Raw genomic sequence first — 24,996 nt, 5'->3', positions numbered from 1 at the left:
TACAGTAGGTATTTAGGGAACTCTCCCAAGTTCTTGGTCTAGAGCAGAGGTCCAAATACTTTTTCGAAAGGGCGAAAAAGTAAATATTTTAGGCCTTGTGGGCCAAGAGGCAAAATTATCTATTATGTAGGTACTTAGCTAATCATTTACAGTGAAACCATCATAAAATATAAGAATAATTTTTAGCTCCTGGGCCTTGAAGAAAAAATTTTGACTGGCCATAGTTTGTGGACCCCTGTTTTAGACCCTGGGGTAATAGTTGGAGGCCTCAAAGTGGGGAAAAGGAAGGCAAGGAAGGGCCAGATAGATGGTAAAGTGGGTTTGCAACAGTTAGCACAGATCTGGAGTCTTAGATTTGCCTTAATATTTGTTCAATATCTAGTCAAATTCTGTAGTGCTGGAAATCAGAGCCATAAAATTAAATAAATAAAACACAATGGCTTCCAGGGATTGATTGGAATTGTATTAACTTTGTACAGTTTAAAAAAGAGGGCTTCCCTGGTGGCGTAGTGGTTGCGAGTCCGCCTGCCGATGCAGGGGACACAGGTTCATGCCCCGGTCCGGGAAGATCCCACATGCCGCGGAGCGGCTGGGCCCGTGAGCCATGGCCGCTGAGCCTGTGTGTCCGGAGCCTGTGCTCCGCAACGGGAAAGGCCACAACAGTGAGAGGCCCGCATACCGCAAAAAAAAAAAAAAAAGAAAAGAAAAAAGAAAAACTGTCATTGTCTTTCATTACCGTCTTTCTCAATAAAGTTTTATGGTATTTCCATATAAAGTTCTTGTGCATATTATAAAATAATATATTTTAGATCTTCTAGTTTTATTGCTGTTATAAATGTAATTTTAATTTCATTTTTATCTCTTTGCTGGTATATAGAACTACAGTTGGTTTTTATGTGCTACGTTAAATTTACTGAGAACTTCACTAACTTTTACTAACTTGGCTAATTTGACTATGTTACTTTGGATTTTCTATGTAGACTATCCTACCTTTGTAATTAATGGTAACTTTGTTTCTTAATTTTTGTGATCTTTGCTCCTGCTACTGCAATAACTAGGATGACAGCACAGTATGGATTGAAAGAGGTGGTATAGTACATTTGTCTTATTTCCCTTCTTAAAGGGAACGGTTTAAATGTTTTACCATTAAACATGATTACTTTTAAGGTCTTTTTTTGTAAATAGCAAACGAAGAATAGAAAGGAACTTCCTTACTCTAATGACAACCAACTTTTAAAATTTTCAGTTTAAAAGTTAGCATTTTTCTTTTGTATGCAAATACTTTTCCTGCATCCATTGAGGTAATTTTATATTTTTTTCTCCTTAAATCAGTCTTGTATTGCTGAAGTAAGTTCAAATTGACAATAAGTTTTTATCATTGTTAGTTATTTCTGGATTGGGGTTGCTAATATGTAGCATCTTTGCATCCTTGTTCATAATTCAAATTGGTCTATATTTTTTCTTTCTTGAGTTTTCTTTATCTGATGCCTTGGAGTTGGTTCTACATTCCAAGGAGCTGGTCAGAGGAAGAGGAAGCAGAGGGCAACAACCCTTTTCTTTAAGGCAGGGGTCTCCAACCCCCGGGCCACGTGGTCCCAGTCCAGTTGTAGCCTGTTAGGAACTGGGCCGCACAGCAGGAGGTGAGCGGTGGGCAAGCGAGCGAAGTTTCATCTATATTTACCGCCACTCCTCATCACTCGCATTATTGCCTGAGCTCCGCCTCCTGTCAGGTCAGCGGCAACATAAGATTCTCATAGGAGCCCGGACTCTACAGTAAACTGCGCATGCGAGGGATCTAGATTGCGCGCTCCTTATGAGAATCTAATGCCTGATGATCTGAGGTGGAGCTGAGGCAGTGATGCTAGCGCTGGGGAGCGGCAGCAAATACAGATTATCATTAGCAGAGAGGTTTGACTGCACAGAGACCATAATAAATCAATTGCTTGCAGACTCATATCAAAGCCCTATCAGGGAGTGGCAAGTGACAACAAGCTCAGGGCTCCCACTGATTTTGCATTATGGTGAGTTGTATAATTATTTCATTACATATTACAGTGTAATAGTAATAGAAATGAAGTGCACAATAAATGTAATGCACTTGAATCATCCCGAAACCATCTCCCCCCACCCTGGCCCCCAGTCTGTGGAAAAATTGTCTTACACAAAACTGGTCCCTGGTGCCCAAAAGGTTGGGGACTGTGGCTTTAAGGGAATCATGAGATTATGCACATCTCACTGGCGAGAACTTAGTAATTTGAGAACTCTTAGCTGCAACAGAGGCTGAGAAATGTCTTTATTTCGTCTTATCCTGTTAATAGTTAGGATAGAAAACAGTAAGAGAAGATACACGTTGTTGCAAAATAGACTGTACTACTAATAGAAATTAATTCATGTTATTGGTAAATAAGGGGATTACGTTGTATGATGTGAAAGTCTTACTGTTTCACTTAAATTTTTTTCTGGATAATGGGGAGTATAATTATAAACTTAAGTAGGAGAGGAAAAGGTTCTCTCAGCTTGACTGCAGCACTGGTAGGAGGAGTTCTGTAGTCTAGATTTTAAGAAAATTAAACACGAGTACCTTCATCCAGAGCTCTTCCTCAGAAAGGCAGGTTCCCAGTTTTGTACAGCTCTCAGCTATTTTCATTGTCTCAGCACCTTCCAGCTCTGCTCTAATTAAAGGATTGCCAGAATTGCAACTTCATTGTTTTGTTCATTTTTGATATCGACCATGGCAACCTATCATCATGCTGAGCTTCTTGCTTGAGTGGTTCAGGCTGTCTCCAGGTACTAGTTACTACTTTTGAAATCCTCTGGTTATAATGTTGCATAGGTCTTGAGCAGTCTTGTCCACAACTCTCTTTTATTTCTAAATCCTCTTGTTTTGAATGCGTAATTTTTTTTTTTTTTTTTACAGCATGTGAGACTTCCCAAGAATTTTATCTGTCAAACTGTATCCATTGAGCAATTACCATGTGCTAGATAGTTTTCTTGTTGGTGATAGATACATTACCTCCTTTACTTCTCACAAAAATCCCAAGTGCCAGGTTATTATTTTAAGTATTTTACATGTATGATCTTAATTCCTCAAAGCAACCCTATGAAATTGAGACTCAGTTAACTTGTTTTGTGAGTTGATAGTAAGTGACAAGCCAAGTCTGATGGCCTCTGTAGCCTGATTTCATGATCTCTATGCAATACTATGCATAGATTTTGGAAGCAGAACTACTTCTTCTTCTTTTTTTAAAAAATTTTTATTGGAGTACAGTTGATATACAATGTTGTATTAGTTTCATGGAAGCAGAACTTCTGCTCTAATGCTATAACTTTGGATCTGATGTAATGAGCTTTGACAACCTCTTTTGCTATATTATTGTAACTAGGAGAAACTCTCATAAGTGTTCAAAAGGTAGTTTGGATTGTATTAAGGGAGTGATTCTGTATAAATTGAATCAGCACAGTGTTCAATTCTTTGATAAAAATGTGTAATAGGTTATTTAAGGCTGTAAGAGATTGATTTATTAGCAGTAAACCTTTCCTCAATAACATATATGCTAGTTACTTTGCCATAGGGATCAAAAGATGACTTGAGCTCTATCTCTACCTTTTTACAAGCTCGTATTCTAGTAGAGGAGATGAAGGGCATATCTGTAATAGACATGAATATTCATTTGGAAACTTGCTTCAGAAAAACCTAACTCTGCACTTGGGAATGTGTCAGGTAATACTTGTGGAAAGAAGAGATGAATGATGTGTTAAAGGATAGATAGGAATTTTATTTATTTATTTATTTGGTTGCTTGGTTGCGCCGGGTCTTAGTTGCGGCAGGTGGGTTCCTTAGTTGCGCCATGCATGTAGGATCTAGTTCCCTGACCAGGGATCAAACCTGGGCCCTCTGCATTGGGAGCACGGAGTCTTAACCACTACACCACAAGGGAAGTCCCAAGGATGGATAGGAATTTGCTAGATTGAGAAATGAGTTGAAGGAAAGATGACATTGGCTTTTTCAGCAGAGGAAGCACACATGTTTAAAATCATGGAAATGTATAAGAGCATATTTTATTCATAGGCCTGCATGTCATTTGTCCTGACTGGAGTGGTGGCTGTGAGATTGGGAAAGTTGAGCAAGAGTCATATAACCAAGACCCTTATAGTCAGGCTAGGTTGTAGGTAATCTTCAGAGGAGTTTAAAATAGAGAAAGTGTCATGGTTGAGTTTTTCACAAGTTCACTGGCAATGGTGTGGAAGGTATATTGAAAGGGGGGACATGGAAGGGGAGGTGAAGGTTTGGGAGCTGAGTTAGGAAGCTATTGAAACAGGTCAGGTAGACAAAGGCAAGGTCCTAAATTACCTAGAGAAAGGCAGTAGGAATGGAGAAGGGGATAGATTCAAAGGCTTTTTGATTGTAAAATGAGCTTTGTGAATAGAATGAATTTGGCTTATTGGTGGGGAAGAGTTGAGACAAGAAAAGTAGGATTACTTTTTGGATTGGTTAACTGGTGAGATTCCTACCACTATGTAAAATCTTCAGTACCATTAGAGCATCAGACTCTCCTCTGCAGTGTAAGGTAATGGGATTTCAGGTATTTGTAGTATGTTCAACAGGTGGAGAGTACCCAGAAGGCATTTGGAAATTCATTCCTGGAGTTCTGGAATGCCTTCATACTATTATATTTTTCTAGTAGTCTGGCTTGATTTTATTTCTTTTTTTTTTTTGTGGTATGCGGGCCTCTCACTGTTGTGACCTCTCCCGTTGCGGAGCACAGGCTCCGGACGCGCAGGCTCAGCGGCCACGGCTCACGGGCCCAGCCGCTCCGCGGCATGTGGGATCTTCCCGGACCGGGGCACGAACCCGTGTCCCCCGCGTCGGCAGGCGGACTCTCAACCACTGCGCCACCAGGGAAGCCCTTGATTTTATTTCTTAATGATATCTCTGAATAAAAAATTGTCTTCAGAGGTGATTACTGGAGTATGGGATGTTTGGAGGTGCTACAATCAGATTGCTATTCTACCCAAATATTGGCAATAGTATAACAATATCTTGATAATCTCATCACTTAGTCAGTTTTGTCTAATAAAATTTTTTTAAAAGCTTGAATATTTTACTAATATTCTCTTTTGTTAAAGCTGACCCTTTCTTTGGGAAACAGCTACCCTCTTACTGCTGCATGCTTGTAGGATACTGGGTCTAAACTTTCCTTAAAAAACCCAAACCATGCTAGATAGGAGATTGCCGTGTCTTCAAAGGGGGGGCGGGGCAGGGCAGTGTTCTGATCTTAAACTTACTGGCACTCTACTGCTGTCTTTAAAGCTTGTTTTCTTTCAAAATCATGATATGTCCATGATGGCCATTCTAGTCCCTGCCCAGCCTGATTTTCATACAGGGTTGCTGCTTGTCACCGTTGGGAGGAAATGCTTTTTCCCTCTTGTAGTTTGGGTGCAGTGGTTGGGAGCCTGCAAATTAACTGACAATAGACAGATTAACAGGAGAAAAGACAAAGTTTGTTTACACATGCATGCTGGTGTTGTCCTGGCCAGAGATAAAGGTTTATATATAAACCTAACAAAACAGTCTCAGGGTTTTGGGCTTCACTGAGAAAGTAGGGAAGGTTCTATTGGAATTTTTGATGCTGATGGGCAGCTGAATTCACACTTCTCAATGCTAAGGGTCAGTATTTTCCCAGTTAGTAAACACCCTTGGAAGGGGGTGGTGGGGAGGGGTCATTGGCAGCTGTATTTTCAGGATGCTCTGCCTAAGTTTAGATAATGATTGTTTCTGTGGCTTCTGATTGTTTAGATGTTTTCAGTTTAAAGTAATTTTCATACCAGTTTGGTTGGCTATTAATACCTTCATCACTCTGGTGACCATGACATACTAACAGGAAGTGGAAGAAGAAAAAAGGAAACCTTTATGCAAAGAAAGCAAAAGCTTTCCCAGAAACCCCATGGTAGAAATCTCACTGGCTAGAACTGTTATGTCAGCAACGTTTTCTCACTGGAAGTAGCTGGGAAAAAGCGGGGTTGATAACAGTGCCTTCTATGGGATTTCATAGACAGATTTAAGAAAATTTGGCAGTAAGAGGGTCTGATATGAGGTTGCGAACCTTTTATTCCATCTGTGTTATTCTAAGGCTCACACTTTTTGTATAGTTTAATTTATCATTCTTATTTTCCAGTCCACTTTTACATAGATATGTTCATGAAAATAGAAGCAGAACCCTCAGTGCCCTTTCCTTCAATTTGGAAATAGTCTGAGAAACCAGGAACAGCTGGAAAGAACAAAGCTTATAGTGTCCTCCAGAGGACTGCTCAGTGCTCCCCTCTCACATCTGGGGTTGTACAGCCTGGAGCTCTGATTACAGAACATAGGGCATCCAGGAGTTTCTTTAAGAACTATGTTGGGGATCAGTGAAGACACCTTCATGGGACTCTCTGGCATTAGTGAACTGCTAACTTAATGAACCACACCCTGCCTTCAATATAAATTGATGGTAATCTAATTAAGTTATAATTTCTTAATTTGGGATTATGATGGGTACTGTGATACAGTCTAGGTCAGAGGTTGGCAAATTTCTTTTGTAAAGGGCCACATAGTAACTGTTTTAGATTTTGTAAGCTGGATAGTCTCTGTGTTGCAACTGTTCAGCTCTTCTGTTGGAACTGGAAGCAGCTATATAGACAATAAGTAAATGAGTGGGGGTAGCTATGTTTCAGTACAACTTTGTAAAAATAGGTGGCTGGCTGGATTTGGCCCATGTGCCATAGTTTGCTGACACCTAATATAGATACTCTAACCTCTTAAGGATTTGGACTGAAGCAGGAGTATGTTTTATAAATAATACATTTCCCAGAAAGTTACTCCCCTAACTTCTCACAGTGGATTGAAGAGTGACTATATCACATTTAAACTCATTTTCATATCAGTGCCTTTGCTTGGGTCATCCTTCTGCATAGACCTATGTTTCTCAATGGGGATGCTGTTGGCATTTTTGGTGAGATTGTACATTGGGAGGGAACACATCTTTATCAGGGCACATAGCCATTCACACCCCCAGGTCATTATTTCCAAAAATGTGTCGATTAGAACCCCTGGCTGAGATGGCTTATTTTCCCTTCTCCTTTCCCAGCAATACCCAAGTTCTACCTCTTTTCCTAGTCCTTATTATACTTCAGTAACTCTTAAATGGTTGCAGCTAGGAATATATTATTATGCACTTAATTTCATAATCATTTGTCCTTAGATTTTAAGTTCATTGAGGATAGGAATTTTTGTCTTTTTTGCTTACTACTTTCTTCCCAGTGCTAATAACCCTGTTATGACTCATAGTAGGTGCTCAGTAAGTGTTTAAACTACATCGTTTACTGTTATGGAAAAATGAGACTTACCTCCTTGGTGAGATTTATAAGCTCCTGATTAATAGGGACCATCCCTCATACTAATTCTGTGTCACCCAGGAAACTGAACTTAATACTGAGCTTAAATACTGGGTGGTTCAATTTACTAAACTTGTGGGCATCTGCTATGTGGAAGGCACTGTGTATGCTAGGTAATATACACAGATGATTAGCACTCCTGCTTTCGTTGCATTTTTGTCTGATGGGATGGAATTTAGTCAATACACAAATAGCAAAAATATATTATCAATAGTTAAGAGTGAGCTCTGGAGGCAGACCTAGAATCAGTTCCTATTGTCTGCAACTGTCTCTTTGAGCAAGTTGCTTAATATCTCTTCATTCTTTAAATTTCTGCCACCTCAAAGGGTTGTTAGTGCCTTTTAAAAGAAATGGTGTTAGCATTTTGCATAAAATTAAGTTCTTATTATTATACCATAATGTCACATGCTAGAGACATTATGCTAAGGCCAAATTTAGAGGTTGGAAAGATTACCTCTGGTTTGAGGTGGGAGAAGTGGCAAAGCTTCATAGGGAAGATGGCATTTAAATGCATCTAGATGGATTGATAAAATTTATACAGTGGCAGGGATGGGGATAAGATTTCCTAGAGGGGAGAGGATGAGCTATGAACAAAAGAAGTTGAGAGAATGCAGGATGTGTACTGAAAGCAGAAATGTCCCTCAGTAAACTCATATTTCCACCACACCTTACACTGCCTTCTCTGGGCAATTACCTAATTCGGTGAAAGATGCTGTCTATTGTTATTCAACCATGCTCTCCTCCCCTCCATCTCCCCCACCTAGGGAGACAGTTGTGTTTCAAATCTAAACTTTTCTTGGGGAGAACATTTCATAACTCTGAATTTAACTACTCTTGTGTTCTGAACATCACCCATCCCCCCCCAACATACACACACATACACACACACACACAGTAGTGTGCGGGGAAGTACATTTTAATCAGTTTGACTTGTTCAACCCTTGAGTATTGTCCTCAATACCTAGTAAAAGTTCAGTCTATTTCAGGGATAAGGTGGGGTCGTAAATGAATGATCCTGATTGAAGCCAGTTTCAACTAAATTTTAAAAATTTGAATATGAACTTTTGAAATGGATGTTGTCTGAGATCTTTGTGAGTCCCCGTATTTGTGAATACCCTTGTAGCATGTAATTTTCTCATTCAGAAAATTGAGGGTATTGAGGATGTAATGAAATTAAATTTCCATGTTTATTACATTTTAAGATCTACTTAAGAAACCTTTTTTCAGTCTTTCCAGAAGTGTGGTTAGAATTCAAAGGAAATGCACAATATAACCCTAAAACAAGTTTTAGTATTAAAAATAATAATTGCATACCAAAAGTCACCCAGCTATTTATTACACTTCGGTCTTTAAACATCACTGATTCTTCTTCTCCATTCATTGAATGACAGCAGTTGTGGGATAAGTACTGTAGTTCCCTCACACCTAGCGCAAAATGACTCTGAGGAATGTTCTTCACTGTCTCCTAGAAATTCCCAGCAGTATTAAGTCCCAGTTGCCCACAGCTGCATAGTCAGCCATACTGCACCCTTTATTGGCTTCCTTCCCTTCCCTGCCTCACTTCTCTACTCCCTTACTGGTGTTTCCTAGGGTAACTTCCCAAATAAACCACATATACTAAAACCTTTTGTCTCAGGGTGTACTTCTGGGGAAATACAACCTAAAATAATACAGTAAGAAACATTTTAGTAAGAGTTTGAAATTTTTTAAGTTTTAGAACATAAGTTTGGAGAACACATAGTAGGTACTCAACTGTTTGCCCTTTTTGAAAAAAGGGAGTAGCTAGCTAGTTTCCCATATGGGGGCCAGAGGTCAGATTGAGTCTGGATAGGCATCTCTGTTTTGTACTGCAAAAGGAATCACTGATGTTTATAGCCCAAAATGTAAATGGCTAGGTGTCATTTTAGCATGTGGGGTTTTTTTAAATACTAAAATTTGTTCTACGTTTATATTGTGCATTTACTTTGAATTCTAACTACCTTCCTGGCAACACTGAACATAAAATTAAATCCAGTTCAAGAAACAGAAGGGACTAGAGGAAGAATACAGAGATACAAACAAGAGAGAATAGGATAGCATAGACATTTTCTTATTCCTGAAAAATAGGTTTTTCTCTTAGATTACCCATAGAATTCTGCTGACAGATTTTTTAAAATTGAAGTATAGTTTATTATTCATTCATTCATTCATTCATTTATTTATGGCTGAGTTGGGTCTTAGTTGCTGTGTGTGGGCTTTCTCTAGTTGCAGCGAGCAGGGGCTACTTTTCATTTCGGTGTGCGAGCTTCTCATTGCAGTGGCTTCTCTTGTTGTGGAGCACGGGCTCTAGGCGCACGGGCTTCAGTAGTTGTGGCTCGTGGGCTCTAGAGCGCAGGCTGAGTAATTGTGGTGCACGGGCTTAGTTGCTCCGCGGCATGTGGGATCTTCCCGGACCAGGGATTGAACCCGTGTCCCCTGCATTGGCAGGTGGATTCTTAACCACTGCGCCACCAGGGAAGCCCTAATTGAAGTATAGTTGAATTACAATGTTGTGTTAATTTTTGCTGTATGGCAGAGTGACTCAGTTAATGCATACACACACACACACATACATACATACATACATACACACACATACTTTTTTATATTCCTTTCCATTATGGTTTATCCCATGACATTGAATATAGTTCCCTGTGCTATATACAGTAGGACCTTGTTGTCCTTCCATTCTGTATGTAATAGTTTGCACCTACTAACCCCAAACTCCCAGTCCACCCCCACCCCCTGCAACCACAAGTCTGTTCTCTATGTCTGTGAGTCTGTTTCTGCTTTGTAGATAGGTTCCTTTGTGTCATATTTTAGATTCCACATATAAATGTTGTTATATGGTGTTTGTCTTTCTCTTTCTGACTGACTTCACTTAGTATGATAATCTCTAGTTGCATCCATGTTACTGCAAATGACATTATTTTTATGGCTGAGGAGTATTCCATTGTATATATGTACCACATCTTTATCCTTTCATCTGTCGATGGACATTTAGGTTGTTTCCATGTCTTGACTATTGTGAATAGTGGTGCTATGAACATAGGGGTGCCTGTATGTTTTTGAATTATAGTTTTGTCTGGGTATATGCCCAGGAGTAGGATTGCTGGATCATATGGTAATTCTATTTTTAGTTTTCTGAGGAGCCTCCATACCGTTTTTCATAGTGACTGCACCAACTTAACATTCCCATCAACAGTGTAGGAGGGTTCCCTTCTCTCCACACCCTCTCCAGCATGTGTTATTCGTAGACTTTTTAATGATGGCCATTCTGACTGGCGTGAGGTGATACCTAATTGTAGTTTTGATTTGCATTTCACTAATAGTTAGCAATGTTGAGCATCTTTTCATGTGCCTATTGGCCATCTGTATGTGCTGACAGCTTTTTTATTTCAGGGCAGTTTGATTAAAAAGAAACCACAGAATCTGTCCAAGTTGATTGGATTCTGTGCCATCTGTTGACTCATCAGTTATTTTGATGTTTTAAAAATACATTGTAGGGCTTCCCTGGTGGCACAGTGGTTGAGAGTCTGCCTGCCGATGCAGGGGACGCGGGTTCATGTCCCGGTCCAGAAGGATCCCACATGCCACGGAGCGGCTGGGCCCGTGAGCCATGGCCGCTGGGCCTGCGCGTCCAGGGCCTGCGCGTCCGGAGTCTGTGCTCTGCAACGGGAGAGGCCACAGCAGTGAGAGGCCCGCGGAATGCAAAAAAAAAAAAAAAAAAAAAAAATTGTAACTATATTGTAATGCAGGATAGATTTTTAATAACATAAAATATCCTGGATACCATATTTTATAGTATTTGTAACATATGTATTAGACATAAATGCTTTTCCTAAAGCTCTCTTTTTCCCTTTCTTTCCAGAATGCTGCCTTTTTATATGGTCTTGGTTTGGTCTACTTCCATTACAATGCATTTCAGTGGTAAGTTGACATAAAACTAATAACTCCAGTTGTTTGCAGTAAATGGCTTATTTAGTTTGTATTTTTCTGTGTGTGTGTGTGTGTGTGTGTGTAATAAATACAAAATATTTTAATATCACTAAGCCTACATTTCCCAATAATCTCTTGAAATTATTAGATTGTTCCTTCAGGGATACTGACCTATCTTAGATTATTAGAAATATATGTGTTCCTAAAAGAATCTGGTATAAGATTCTGATTAAAGAAGACTTAGATTAGAAAGCTTTGGGAATTTCTCAGTCACTTGTTATGGACTGGTGGTCCCCAGGTTATTTGAACTGGGGAATGACTGCTCTCTATTCTCAAGTTGGTAAATGGTCTGTGATGAGCAGTATTTCCTTTTCAGACTTTTAGATGTATTGACTGCTCCTTCCCTTCCTCCTTCACCAAAAGACACACACACACACACACACACACACACACACACACACACACACGCACGAGTGTGCTAGTACTTTTCCAATTTCTAGTAACTAGGCACTAGATTATAAACTCTCAATTCTCTCTTCTATAAAATAGGAGTAATGGTACCACCTTCAGAGTCAGACATTAAATATGATAGAAATATATATAAGATTTTATAAACGGTAAAGTATAGGTCCCTGTTACTGTGGCCTTTGCCTCCTTGTTGTCTTTCTGTTTACCAGACAAGACAGTAACATTCTCTAGTGGAAAGAACATAGTTGAAAGATTGGTATTCTGGTCTCAGCACTGCCACTTAGTTTGATGTGTTTCCTCATTTGTGTGTGTGTGTGTGTTTTAGGTACATTAGTTACTTGCCTTTTCTACTCTACAGAGTTTTGATGATCAAATAAGATAATGTACATTTTGCAAACTGTAAAGCCCTATGTAGACATTTTTTGAAATATATTCGACTTTGTCAGAGTGCCTTCTATTCTCCATAATTTTAAGCTGAGTGAGTGCTGAGAAAGTCCAAAGGAACGTTTTGACCAAAGGTTTTAACCCTGTCATATACCTGTTGGGCATCCTGGATATTTATTACAGAGCTTTTAAATATGCATTGGCAATGATTTGATATGGTTTCTCTAAAGATGAAATTTAAGACATGAATGACTTTTCCCAGATGCCTTTTGTTTCCCGTTTGCTTTTGGTCCTGTTGGGTTTTGATCATCTATGGAAGCACTGCATTGTTAGAGAACACCTGTGTCGATAGAGTATTATAATCATTCAGATCACTCATTTTCTTTGTAAACAAAGCTATAATTGATCTTTATAAAGAAGCTTTGTAATATTTTTCTTTTAAATTATCCATCGTTGTAGAGCAAGCCTAAATTTAAGCCTCCTAACTTTATATCCAGTGTATCATATGTAAAATCAAGAGTAGATTAAGACTGTTTTAAAATCTCTTTACTTTCTTGAAGATGCTATTCATAGAATTCACAATTCTAAACTTTTAGAACCAGAGTGGTCTTAAGAGATAACTTAGTTTTTTTCCCTTAATTTTATAGACGTAGAAAACAAGGGATGTGTATGTGTGTGTAACTCAGTATTATATAACTGTTTAATTGGTGGCAGAAGCAAACTTATGCTCAGATTTCCCAGTCTAGTGATTTTGTCTGTTGTAGTCTGTCCCCAAGTTTGAAGATTGATTGGTGGTTATTTTTTAATCAGTATTTGTAATTGTTCTCCTGGGCACATTGGTAAAATCTTTATGGCCAGCCAGAAATAATTTAGATGAAACTCAAGGCAAGGAACTCTGCAGTTTAGAAATGAACATGTATACCTCACACCAGTTAATTTTCACCTACCTGTGATAACTTGTGAACTCCCTGTAGATTGAAGATTTAAGCATAAAATCAGTAGTGAGGTGAAGCCATCATCAGTTGAAAATTGGATTGCATTAAAAAGTATGTGACCATGTCAAGTTAGGGGGCTTGTAGTGTGGAAAATTATATCTTTTGATTCCTTATCTACATATGATTTCTGTGTCCTTCATTTGACTTAAGAAATGAAACTGAAATGATATAAGAATGATGCAATGTCTGAATTAGTAAGTGCCTTTTGTTCTGTTGATCCTGTCCTGGTTACCACCATTTTCTCATGTCTTGAGTTTCAGCTCTAGCTGCTCCCTAAAATGACATACCTCACACCCTCTCTTAATCCATCATGGATGTGTGTTTCCTGTCTTGCTGGTCAAATGTTCTTTCACAAACTGTGCCCCAATTTTTGCTTTCACTTATCTTGCTGTTTCTTGAACAGCCACAAAACTAGAAAGCATGGAGTAGGTGCTTGGTGAGAGTTTTAGAGTATAGCCTTAATGGATAGGAACTTCCTTAGGTTAAAACTATACTTGTGTTTTATTTGGTTTTACTTATAGGTGGCTATTAATTTCTGGGAACAGACCCACCTCCACCCCCAACACATACTAAGTTCTTTGGGATTTGTTGAAAAAATTTCCAGAGAAGAGTGTGGTATGCCTTTTTTGTATTGTTAGCTCAGAATGTTCTGTCTCTTGTACATTTATAATTTAAGTAGAATTTAATATTTGTAAATGGTGTCTGTTGTTATTTAATTAGATTAAGTATTCGAGAATAATGTGTGCATCCACCATGTGTGTTGGGGTTGGTGATGGCGACTTAATAAATTATTAAGAGCAATTTTATTAACTGGTTTTATCTGTTAACCTGTTTGTCTTGTTTCTTGCCATATTATGCTCCCGCCCTGCCCCCCTTTGCGGGGGGGGTGAGTTGATTTTATTGTTAGCCTCTGGATGAGTTCAGTTATTTGGTCAGTTTTTCCAGTTTCAATTTCAGCCTCTTAGAGGAGCCCATGTCAGAAAGTAGTAGAGCAACTGTTACATCCTCACTGGATTTATCATAATTATTTAATTTTACTATTATCATACACAGTAATCTGTGACCAAACTTAAAATAAATATAAGGAGAAAGGAAGACATAGAAACCCATAGTAAAATGCATGCAGCAGAGAGCTAGAACCAGTATCTATAAAGCTGTTCCTTTCCATGTGCATGAGTGCATGCCCATGCCTTCACTTGTTCTTCTTCATGAGGGTGGCATATTGCTAAGGGTACCTTGAACTGAGCTTTTCCTTGCCTTTGTAGTAAGAAAACTATATCCTTGGGTGAAAGGAATTGAAATATATACAGTAATAAAGTATTATAACTTACAGCCATATTTCTAAATATACCTCCCTGAAAATCCTTATCATTCCTCTCTCTCTAGCCTATAACCTTTTGTATTCCCATTGATCAATATCAGAATGGTCTTATAGTGGCAAACCTAAGAGCTACATAATTCTGTGCCAGAGGCATAGGGTTTTGGAAATTAGCTTCCCAAATCTAATTGATAAGCCCTGGTAAGGAAATGTAGTGATTATTATTATGTTGACATCAGCAAGGAGTAGGGTAATGAGATGGAGGTGAGTTTAAAAGGACAGAAATGTTAACACATTACAAGGGAACTTTCTCCAGGACTCATTTCCCTAGCATGTACGAATTACAAGTGTTCTTAGGGGTGTAGGAATCTCTGCTCTCCTTGTAAAATCACTGCTTTGGGTGCAAACATAAACTTAATGTAGTTTGAGATAACCACCATTGATCCCGAGGCTTGTTTAGCATGGAGTCTGGCAAAAACTTAATATTTAATATATGTTTTTGAGCTATCATTTTGCAAACTAATGCTCTTAGATCAAAAGTTTTTTTCTATTAAAATAAAACAGTTCACGTTAACATGTGTTGAGTTTATTCTGTTCGCTGCTGTTTTGAAGAAAACAGCAGATAACTAAGGCAGTTTTGGTAAAGTTATGCTTACCAGTGACACATAGATTGCCAGAGAGAATTTGGAAGGGTTTGGATTGATTAAGCTTCAGGGAAATTATGAATAAAAACATAAATTTTACAATAGGGGTGGGAAGAAAACATCCCACTGTCCACAGTGATGAAATGAAGATGGCTGGAGAGGGCAAAAGAACCAGGAGGTAATATATTAGCAAACGTCAATGTGAATAGCCTAGTGTATGATACTTCTAACTTAGCCTCACATTTAAGGTCCTCTCTGTTTCAACCTCAGATGATCTTTCTAGACTTCTTGTTCCCCTAAATATATTCTTTGTGTCAGTCACTACTGTATTAACATTTCCCTGAAAATGTCTTGAGCATTTTTTTACCTATGCAAGTTGGTTTGTGCCACTTACTCTTTGGTCTGCCTTCTCCTTCCATCTCCACTTTAAAACTCTTACCTTACCTTACCTTACCTTACCTTACCTGTCTCTTTGAGTTCTTAATCAAATCTATTTGTCTCATTTAGAAGGAACCTCTAAATTTCCAAAAATATATATGTGTGTGTATAGAAGTGTGTATATCTGTTGTGTATATATGTTATTACTGATTTAGAGCTAGAATATGCTCCCTTTTATTAGTATGAAAATTTATGGAATTAGTTCCTTTATCTCTTCAGATATCCCTGAGGGAAATCTCTGGACTTAGCGTTATTAGCTTCAGAGAACTTAAAGTTTTATTATGTCTCTTTTCAAATGTACTAAAACTGTGCTAGGATGTTTAGTTAATATCATTATTTTTCTATAGTTTGGTAAAGTTCTAAAGGAGGCTTTTAAAAAAATGGCTCTAGAAATCTTATTAAAAATGACCATTGTTTTAAAATATATTCAGCATGTGTGTGTTTTTTACAGGTAGTGCTATTGAAGTTATCATTTCCTTTTAAAACTTGTTGACAATGGCAAACATTAATTGCAAAAAATTTTAAACTGAAAATTGATAGAAATAATTTTGGTGATATAAAAACATTCTTTAGATTTTAAGAAAATGCATGGATACTCAAGCATAGCAGTATGCACTTGTTTAAAATTTCAGTAGAGACGGTGCTTTAATATTTGAAAACTATAAACCTTTCCAGGTATTGTATCATTAAAAGTATTTTGTCATTTTTAGGTAGCCATTTTTCATGTTCTAAAATTGTCTGTCAGTCAGAATACTGACGTCAGCAGAATTTGTATGTGTTGGTGGTTTAGTCTAACTTCTGCCAGATCATGTTCTGGCTACATGTGGTTTGGGTGAGATATGAATGCATTAAAATGATGACCAAAATTAGAATGTAGTCTGAGTGGTACCTGTCTTCTCCACACACTATGCCCCTCCTAACACATAAACACATTCTTTTTTCCTTCCCACCCCAAGGGGTGGATGCAACACATAGGAGAAAAAGATGGTAAGAGTTTAGAAAAGCAAGTGAAAATGAACTTGCATCTATTTTGTTAGCTGAGGAGAACTGATCAGTAAAGAGACTCCAGAGCATCCCTTCCCACCCCCTCAACAAGAAGTCCAGTCAGTTCATTATAAAGAGTGATGACATCAGTAAACAGATATTAAACATTTTCCTATAATGTCTAGAGTATTTAAAAAATAAAAGAGGAATGTAAACCTCAAGGAATAGACTACTTGGAAAAACTAGAGACAGCACACTGACAGGTAAAGAGTAAAATGATTTGATTATAGAGTGGACCTAACTGCTGGTTAACATTAAGCAAAAAATAGTTGATGTTGAGTTTGGGTGGTGAGTCTTAAAGGTAATAGTGGATTTAGAGTGAAGCAGAAGAATGAAAATATTCCAGGTCAGGAGACCATCCTGAGGAGAAGCCGTGAAGCCAAGAGGGCCAGTATTTGCATGAAGAAATTCCTAAGATATGCCAGCTCACAGCTGAGGAGGAGCAATGTTAGGGCATGGCTGGCAATGGGTATAACTGCTCACAAACCTTAAATGCTACATGGAGATTTGACTTAAAAGAGTATCATGGTTAGAGTATCATGGTTAGTAGGCAATCACAGGAGCTGCATATTTTAGGAAGCATAGGTAAGCCAGAGGAGAGCAAGGGAAGTCTTCAAGGAGACTATTTCAATTATCTGATAATGAGATATTGAAGATTGAGTCTGCAAGTATTGAATTTGAGGGAAACTTTGAAACAACCTGGAGAACTTGATGAATAGATATATATTGTCCTCCCTTGTCATGGGCACTTTTAGTAGTACTTAAAGAGCAGGCACAGTGTAGCCCAGACTAATGTATTGTAATATGTATTTTTGCTGGTAGGTTAATAATTTTTTAAAAGAAATTTCCAGTGTGTTAACATGTGTAGAGAACTTCTTTGTAAAATAACCTGTGTTTCTTGTACTTGTGTGACATTGTGAACTAAGTGGATAAGAAAGAACTAAAGGCACCTATGGAGTAAAACACATCTATGAACAGTAGGTTGGGAAAAGACTGGAAATAGAAACTGAGACAGTAGGAAATATTTCTCCTGTGGGGTTGTTATTGATGATCTGTGTTTTCCTTCTTCCCATTCGCATACATCCTTCCTTAGACTGTTTTTCTTCCTATCTTCTTTTTCTCCTTTATTCCATCTTTCCTTTGCTATCTTCCACCACTTGCATTCTTTTTCTTTCATGTATTTGACTCAGGCCTGCCTGTCCGCCCCCGCCCCCCAACCTTGGTTAGTTTTGTTTGTTTAAATTTTTATTGGAGTATAGTTGATTTACAAGGTTGAGTTAATTTCAGGTATACAGCAAACTGAATCAGTTATACATATACCTATATCCACTCTTCCTTGCCTGGGTTTTTAATTGGCATGTGTGGACATTGCTTAGTTCTGACCCATTCCATAGGAGTTCTCTGACCCATTTCGTAAGGTAAGGTTAATTAGGACTTTATGAAACATTATCCTCAATTTTTATTATTATAAAATGTAACATACTTAAAGAAAATTAAACAAACATAAGTATACATCTTTACATGTTATTTATAAAATAAACATTCATAACTATCACTTGGGTCGAGAAATAAAAAATTGCTATCATCCCAGAAGCTTCCAAAAGCCCCTGCATACCGTTTCCCAGTCACATCTTATCTTTTAATTGACATCATTTATTGCTGCAGTTGTTCTTTCTGACCTTTTTTATGCTCCTCCCCCAACATGTGTGTGTTGTATCCCCCCCATATTCACACACACCTGTGCACACAATCTGTTCTGTTAGAAGGTGGCGCTCTAGACATGACCAAGAGAATATAGAGGCTGAAGCTGCACCTCCTCTTATTAGAAAGGTTTGAGAAAAGTACAGAGAACTTCTTAGCAGTATGCCGATGAGTATCTTGAAGTCTGATTGAGAGAAATAGGAAGTCACCTTTGAATGAGAAAAGGTAACTTACACGAATTCTTTCTTATCAGGCCTTTGACTCCCCTCTGCTGACTATACACACACTAAATAATAAAACACATACACAGCCCCACCCATTTGAAATGCCATCTTAACACATAGATGCCGAGTTCCTCTTCAGGAAAAGAGTATTTAGCCAGATGTAAAGGTATCTGATGCTCCTTACAGTAAATATTACCTTTTAGAACCCTTAATTTTATAATAAATATATAATCACACAGGTTTTTTGGGGGGAAATAGATAATATACAAATCAAAATAAAGTTACTTAAAGACATAGGGCATGTTGTTTTGCTCTATTTTGTGGTATATATTTTGAACTTTTATAAAAAAGATTGACTTTTGTTTTGGAATTGTCTAAGATTCTAAGTAACCTCCTTTAAGATTAAATAGAAGTAGAGAATAGTTGATAAAAAGTTTGGCAAAGAATATATTAGCTGTACTTGGGATAAGCCTTAAATCATGTAGAGAGATTTAAAATGATGCCTAAAATACTGTTATACCTGATACTACAGTTTTCAAAATTCAAAGTAGATGTTTTTCTTTGTCATAATTTTAATTCATTTTTGAGTACATAGTACATTCATGTGATCAGATTAAGTGATATAAAAATGTATTCAGTGAAAAGTGTTCCTTCCTCATCCTTGTATATGTTCTACTGGTAATTAACACTTTTTATGAAAGATAAAATGTGAATTTGGGGCAAAGATGGACTGATAGACATAAAGTGACATATAGTAGAATAGAGAGCCCAGAAACAGACCAAGGCGTTTGATATGGAAATTTGATTTAGGATAGTGTGGCACTGTAGAGCTGTGGTAAGGAGGGTCTTTTCTACAGGTGATGTAGGGGGTACTGGAGATCTGTATTGAAAAAAAATGAAAACTGACCCCTACCTCACATCATATAAAAAATGAGGTGCAGATGAATTGTAAACCTAAATATGGAAGATAGAAATATAAAGTTTTTTTAAAAAGACTTCATTTTATGGAGTAGACTAGAGACAGTCTAGAGACTCCTCCCTTAAAAACAAAACTATCTGCCCCACCCCTCTCTCCCCTAGGAAATTCCAGAAACAGTGAAATCAGTTATTTACACTGACAATTTTATTAAGCCATAAAATATTATTTGAAGGGACTTCCCTGGTGGCGCAGTGGTTAAGAATCCACCTGCCAGTGCAGGGGACATGGGTTCAATCCCTGGTCCGGGAAGATCCCACATGCCGTGGAACTACTAAGCCTGTGCGCCACAACTACTGGGCCTGTGCTCTAGAGCCCGTGTGCCACAACTACTGAAGCCCGTGCACCCAGAGCCCGTGCTCTGCAACAAGAGAAGCCACCACAATGAGAAGCCCGTGCACTGCAACGAAGAGTAGCTCCTGCTCGCTGCAACTAGAGAAAGCCCGTGTGCAGCAACAAAGACCCAATGCAACCAGAAAAAAAAAAAAATTGAATAATTGAGAGTAAATTCAACTGATCTTCTTTTTCTCCTTTTATATTACACACATTCAAGTACATAAAAGACCCAGGCACCCCTTCCTAGTCTTTTTTTTGTTAAAGCTATTCATTCACATCTTTTTTTTTTTTTTTTTTTTTTTTATAAAACTGGCATTTCCTTTAAAACAGAATTGCATAAAAGAGAAGTTTTACTGTTCTACCAAGCAAAAATTCATGTAAGTGTTAAAAAGTAAAGATATCTTATGTCTATGTTCTTTCAGGGCAATTAAAGCATTTCAGGAGGTGCTTTATGTTGATCCCAGCTTTTGTCGAGCCAAGGAAATTCATTTACGGCTTGGTCTTATGTTCAAAGTGAACACAGACTATGAGTCTAGTTTAAAGGTAGGTTGTTGGGTTTTTTCTGAGATACAATGTTTCATTTTTGTGGGGTCTTTGGGGGGGGTTGTTAAATATTAGAACATTGAGAAATGTTGGAATTTATATGGTACTTCAAAAGAAAATTTGAAAATTTAGATGAAAGAACTGTTTATCAGCTGTGAACTGGAAGATACATAAGTTTGGGTTTCTAATTATATCATTAAACTTTTTTTTATTTTTTGAGTTTTAATTGTGGTGTGTTATCAGGAAAGGATGAAGGTTTCAGTCTCAATTTGGACATCTGAATCACTGCCATTAGTGATTGGCAACCATAGAGGTCAGAAGCAGCTGCTTAATGATTCTTTATCTGTGACCCCATCATTGACCATTTACTTGTATGGGTCTCACTAGAAATCTCTCCACCTCTACCAGCAAAGCACGTCTCATATCTTAAATATAAAAACATGTGTTCTTTGCTAGTCATTTGAACTGCTGGTTTGTGAGTATAAACATTGTTGGGCAAAATAACATTGTTAAATATTTTACTTTCTATAGAATTTAACATTTCTCAAGTTTTTCATTTAGTTTCTTGTGCTATCTATTGCCATCACTTTAGGTCTTACTGGGCTTTTCACGAAGATAGTGCTTCCCTGCTCGACAAAAGTATTGCTTTTTAAAAGGATTAGAAGTTCTAAGAAAAGCTTAACTCTTTGTGAATTTATGACTATTTATAATGGTTGCCATGTTCTAAATATCTCTGTTGCAGATTATCTTCATTCTGAAGGGTCAGGAGGGAGATAAACAATGACTTTTCAGTAGGTTGTAGTTTGAATTCACTAGTAAGGAACTACTGAAATTAAAAAAAAAACAAAACAAAACTGTATTTAGGAGTGCCTAATTGTTCTAGACTTTTAAAGTAGACAGTTTTGCAAATACTGTTTCTATCTTTCATGAGTTTATAAAGAACAATGCTGATGGTACAAAAGAGAGGTATACAGTCCAAAACACTAAAATAAGTAGATTGTGAAAGTATTCAGATCACACAGTTCTCAAAGGTAAGTGAAATTTGAGAAATAGGCCCTAGGGCCAATGTAAGTAATGTGGAGACTAAGGGCTGGCCTAGAAGTTATCAATTTTCCTCAAGTTTAGAGCAGCATGTCTCAAACTATATGTTCGCATGTGAGTGGACTTGAAATGGAAAATAAGTTCAGATATGCCACCTTGCATATTTTGACCTCCTCTTGGACATTCACAGTGTATACTAGCAAACCAGACTCTTAAAATGCTTATAATACAAAGTCAAGTTATTTGAGCTTTTTACAGAACTGTCACAATATGGTTATTGTGTGTTGCAGAAGTGTAAGTGTTGCTCAGGAAATATATTTGAGTGGAAAAAAGTAATGAGATTTGTCCCAGATTATGGAATGTAGCTATCTCTGAATATCAGTACAGTGGTACCTTAAACAATTCTATGGATGCAAAACTCTCTTTCCACGAAGGTGGCAATATTTAAAATCCCCTTTAATTAGGGGAAACAGTGTTGAGAAGTGTTCCATGGCTAATTCAAAGTGTTCTTGCTTACTACTGTTCAACAGAAACCTTCCTGTATACAACTTTTAATTTGTTCAGGCGTAAAGGCTAACAAACGTTCAAGTCATAGCGATTTTAGCAAGATTGCCTTAAGTAAGTGCAGTCTTCTGGTTTCGCCTTTCTTCCATTTATTTAAAATACTTGATACCATTCTGATGTTTGTTTCATTTCCATGAACATAGAAAAGAATTTCAGGAGTCCTTGATATTTCTCTTCCCCATAATGAGAAGATTTCATTTGATTTTTATCTCATCTTGACATTGGCTTTTTAAGGCTTCTCTCTCCAGTATTCCTTGTCTATTTTCAGGAGAATTTTAGGCATGAACATACGTAGTTGAAGAGGAGGTATTTCAGTATATTACTGTAAGTGCTTAGCATTTAGTGTAAGTGAAGGTAGGAATCAGAAGGAATGATATGCCCCACTCCCCTTAGGTGGCCTTCAGTTTTCCTACAGTGGACTGGCTAGTACTTTACCTTTATGGATAGATGTGGAGCCTCTGGTGACTTTTCCACTACATGAAGTTGTTTCCTAGCACAGTGTATTGGTATAGATGCTATGGGCTGCAACCTCAGAAAACTCCAACTGAAGCTGGTTAAAATGACAAAAAAAAGTAGCTCATATAATGTAAAGTCCAGCCTTCAGGATTGGTTGATTCAGCTGATCCAGTGTTTCACTAAGGATTCATTTTCTTCTCTGTTCTGTGTTGGCTTTTTTTTTTTCTTTTCTTTTCTTTTTTCTGGCATGCGGGCCCCTCACTGTTGTGGCCTCTCCCGTTGCGGAGCACAGGCTCCGGACGCGTAGGCTCAGCGGCCATGGCTCACGGGCCCAGCCGCTCCGCGGCATGTGGGATCCTCCCGGACCGGGGCACGAACCCGTGTCCCCTGCATCGGCAGGCGGACTCTCAACCACTGCGCCACCAGGGAAGCCCCTGTGTTGGCTTATTCTTAAGGCTGGTTGCCAGGTACACAGTGAGATGATTTCTTTTTCAGTGTCTCATAAAGAAAAGCACCTATACCACTACTCTACATTATAGAGTTACTCTATAATGTAGAGTAGTGGTATAGGTGCTTAGTATAGTGCTGGCATATAGTAAGTGCTCAGTAAATACCTGATTTATCATGTTGTAGAGGAGAAAGATCCTGACTTCCTGTTGATCTTTTCAAGAATACTTCACTTCGCATCTCATTGGCCAGAATTAGACCACGTGGCTATTCTCAGTGATTTCCTTATCAAAGGTGTGGTTATTCTTAGACCAGTTATGCCCAGTTTTTGAACAGAGCTTGATTTCCTAAATACGCTGTTCCTGTCTAATAGAGAGTGAGGGGTGGGTAAAAAGAGTATTTTGGTATGGGAGTGGTGCGTACAATCTGTCCATTACAGATCTGGCGTTCTCTGCCTCATTTCCTTTCCCTCTGGGATGGAGAGATACAACATATACAGTATGTTTTAGATGGTAAAATATTTAAATAAAATACAGTTTATTTTCATAATAGATTCCTTCTTTTCACCCACACATGAAATGCATTCCAGGGCCTCCTGTTTTATTTCTATCTCTGGTAATAACTTTTCTCCCAAAATGTATTTCTGAAGCAGATTCATTCTGTTTTCGTACTGTGTAAACAGCTCTCAGAGCAGGTAAATGGGGTTTTAAAATTTGACCCTGCCAATAAACTAATTGTGTGACTTTGGGCAAGATGCCTAACTTTTCTGATCCTCTTTGTGTCTGTAGAACTGGAATAACTGTACCTACTCCACAAGATTGTTAAAAGATTAAATAATATATATATCGAAGTATCTGACAAATAAGTTTTTTCAGCCCTTCTTTCTTAGTTCTCAGTTTATCTACCATATCTAGAACTCCTCTAATTTGGGGCCTAGTATAGATATTGTTTGTGTGAAATCCATTTTCCCATCCTAGAACTGAATACTTGTATTTTTGTCACCCTGCCCATCCTCAGAAATGTGAAGTTAATGCCCAGCTTACTTTTCTTTTTTTTTTTCTTAAATTCCATATATATGTGTTAGCATACGGTATTTGTCCTTCTCTTTCTGACTTACTTCACTCTGTATGACAGACTCTAGATCTATCCACCTCATTACAAATAGCTCAATTTCGTTTCTTTTTATGGCTGAGTAATATTCCATTGTATATATGTGCCACATCTTCTTTATCCATTCATCCGACGACGGGCACTTAGGTTGTTTCCATCTCTGGGCTATTGTAAATAGAGCTGCAATGAACATTTTGGTACATGACTCTTTCTGAATTCTGGTTTCCCCAGGGTATATACCTAGTAGTGGGATTGCTGGGTCATATGGTAGTTCTATTTGTAGTTTTTTAAGGAACCTCCATACTGTTCTCCATAGTGGCTGAACCAATTCACATTCCCACCAGCAGTGCAAGAGTGTTCCCTTTTCTCCACACCCTCTCCAGCATTTATTGTTTCTAGATTTTTTGATGATGGCCATTCTGACTGGTGTGAGATGATATCTCATTGTAGTTTTGATTTGCATTTCTCTAATGATTAATGATGTTGAGCATTCTTTCATGTGTTTGTTGGCAGTCTGTATATCTTCTTTGGAGAAATGTCTATTTAGGTCTTCTGCCCATTTTTGGATTGGGTTGTTTATTTTTTTGTTATTGAGCTGCATGAGCTGCCTGTAAATTTTAGAGATTAATCCTTTGTCAGTTGATTCATTTGCAAATATTTTCTCCCATTCTGAGGGCTGTCTTTTGGTCTTGTTTATGGTTTCCTTTGCTGTGCAAAAGCTTTGAAGTTTCATTAGGTCCCATTTGTTTATTTTTGTTTTTATCTCCATTACCCAGCTTACTTTTCAATCAGATGGTGTTATTTTTCCAGTAAATTGGCCAATAAGGATTTCATGTGTTTAGTTGAGTGGTGGAGGTACCAATTCTTAATTTATTAACCAGTTTAGTACTATCTGAACCAGAGTCCATTTCAGGGT

At 37.9% G+C, this 24,996-nt stretch overlaps 1 protein-coding gene across 8 annotated transcripts in view; it reads left to right on the top strand.

Moving 5' to 3' along the window:
- Window positions 1-24,996, top strand: part of KDM6A (lysine demethylase 6A) — a 211,842-nt gene that overhangs the window by 102,765 nt on the left and 84,081 nt on the right. For all 8 annotated transcript variants that reach the window (XM_007456960.1, XM_007456957.1, XM_007456962.1 and 5 more), the window contains exons 5-6: window positions 11,324-11,382; window positions 20,342-20,462. In XM_007456960.1, the coding sequence (XP_007457022.1) occupies window positions 11,324-11,382; window positions 20,342-20,462 (180 nt within the window). The remainder of the gene's footprint in view (window positions 1-11,323; window positions 11,383-20,341; window positions 20,463-24,996) is intronic.

Source organism: Lipotes vexillifer, unplaced genomic scaffold (assembly GCF_000442215.2).
Source record: "Lipotes vexillifer unplaced genomic scaffold, Lipotes_vexillifer_v1.1 scaffold15, whole genome shotgun sequence".
In the NCBI taxonomy this organism is placed as follows: Eukaryota; Metazoa; Chordata; class Mammalia; order Artiodactyla; family Lipotidae; genus Lipotes; species Lipotes vexillifer.
Note: the sequence above shows the minus strand (reverse complement) of the source record. Positions and strands in the feature narration are given on the sequence as shown.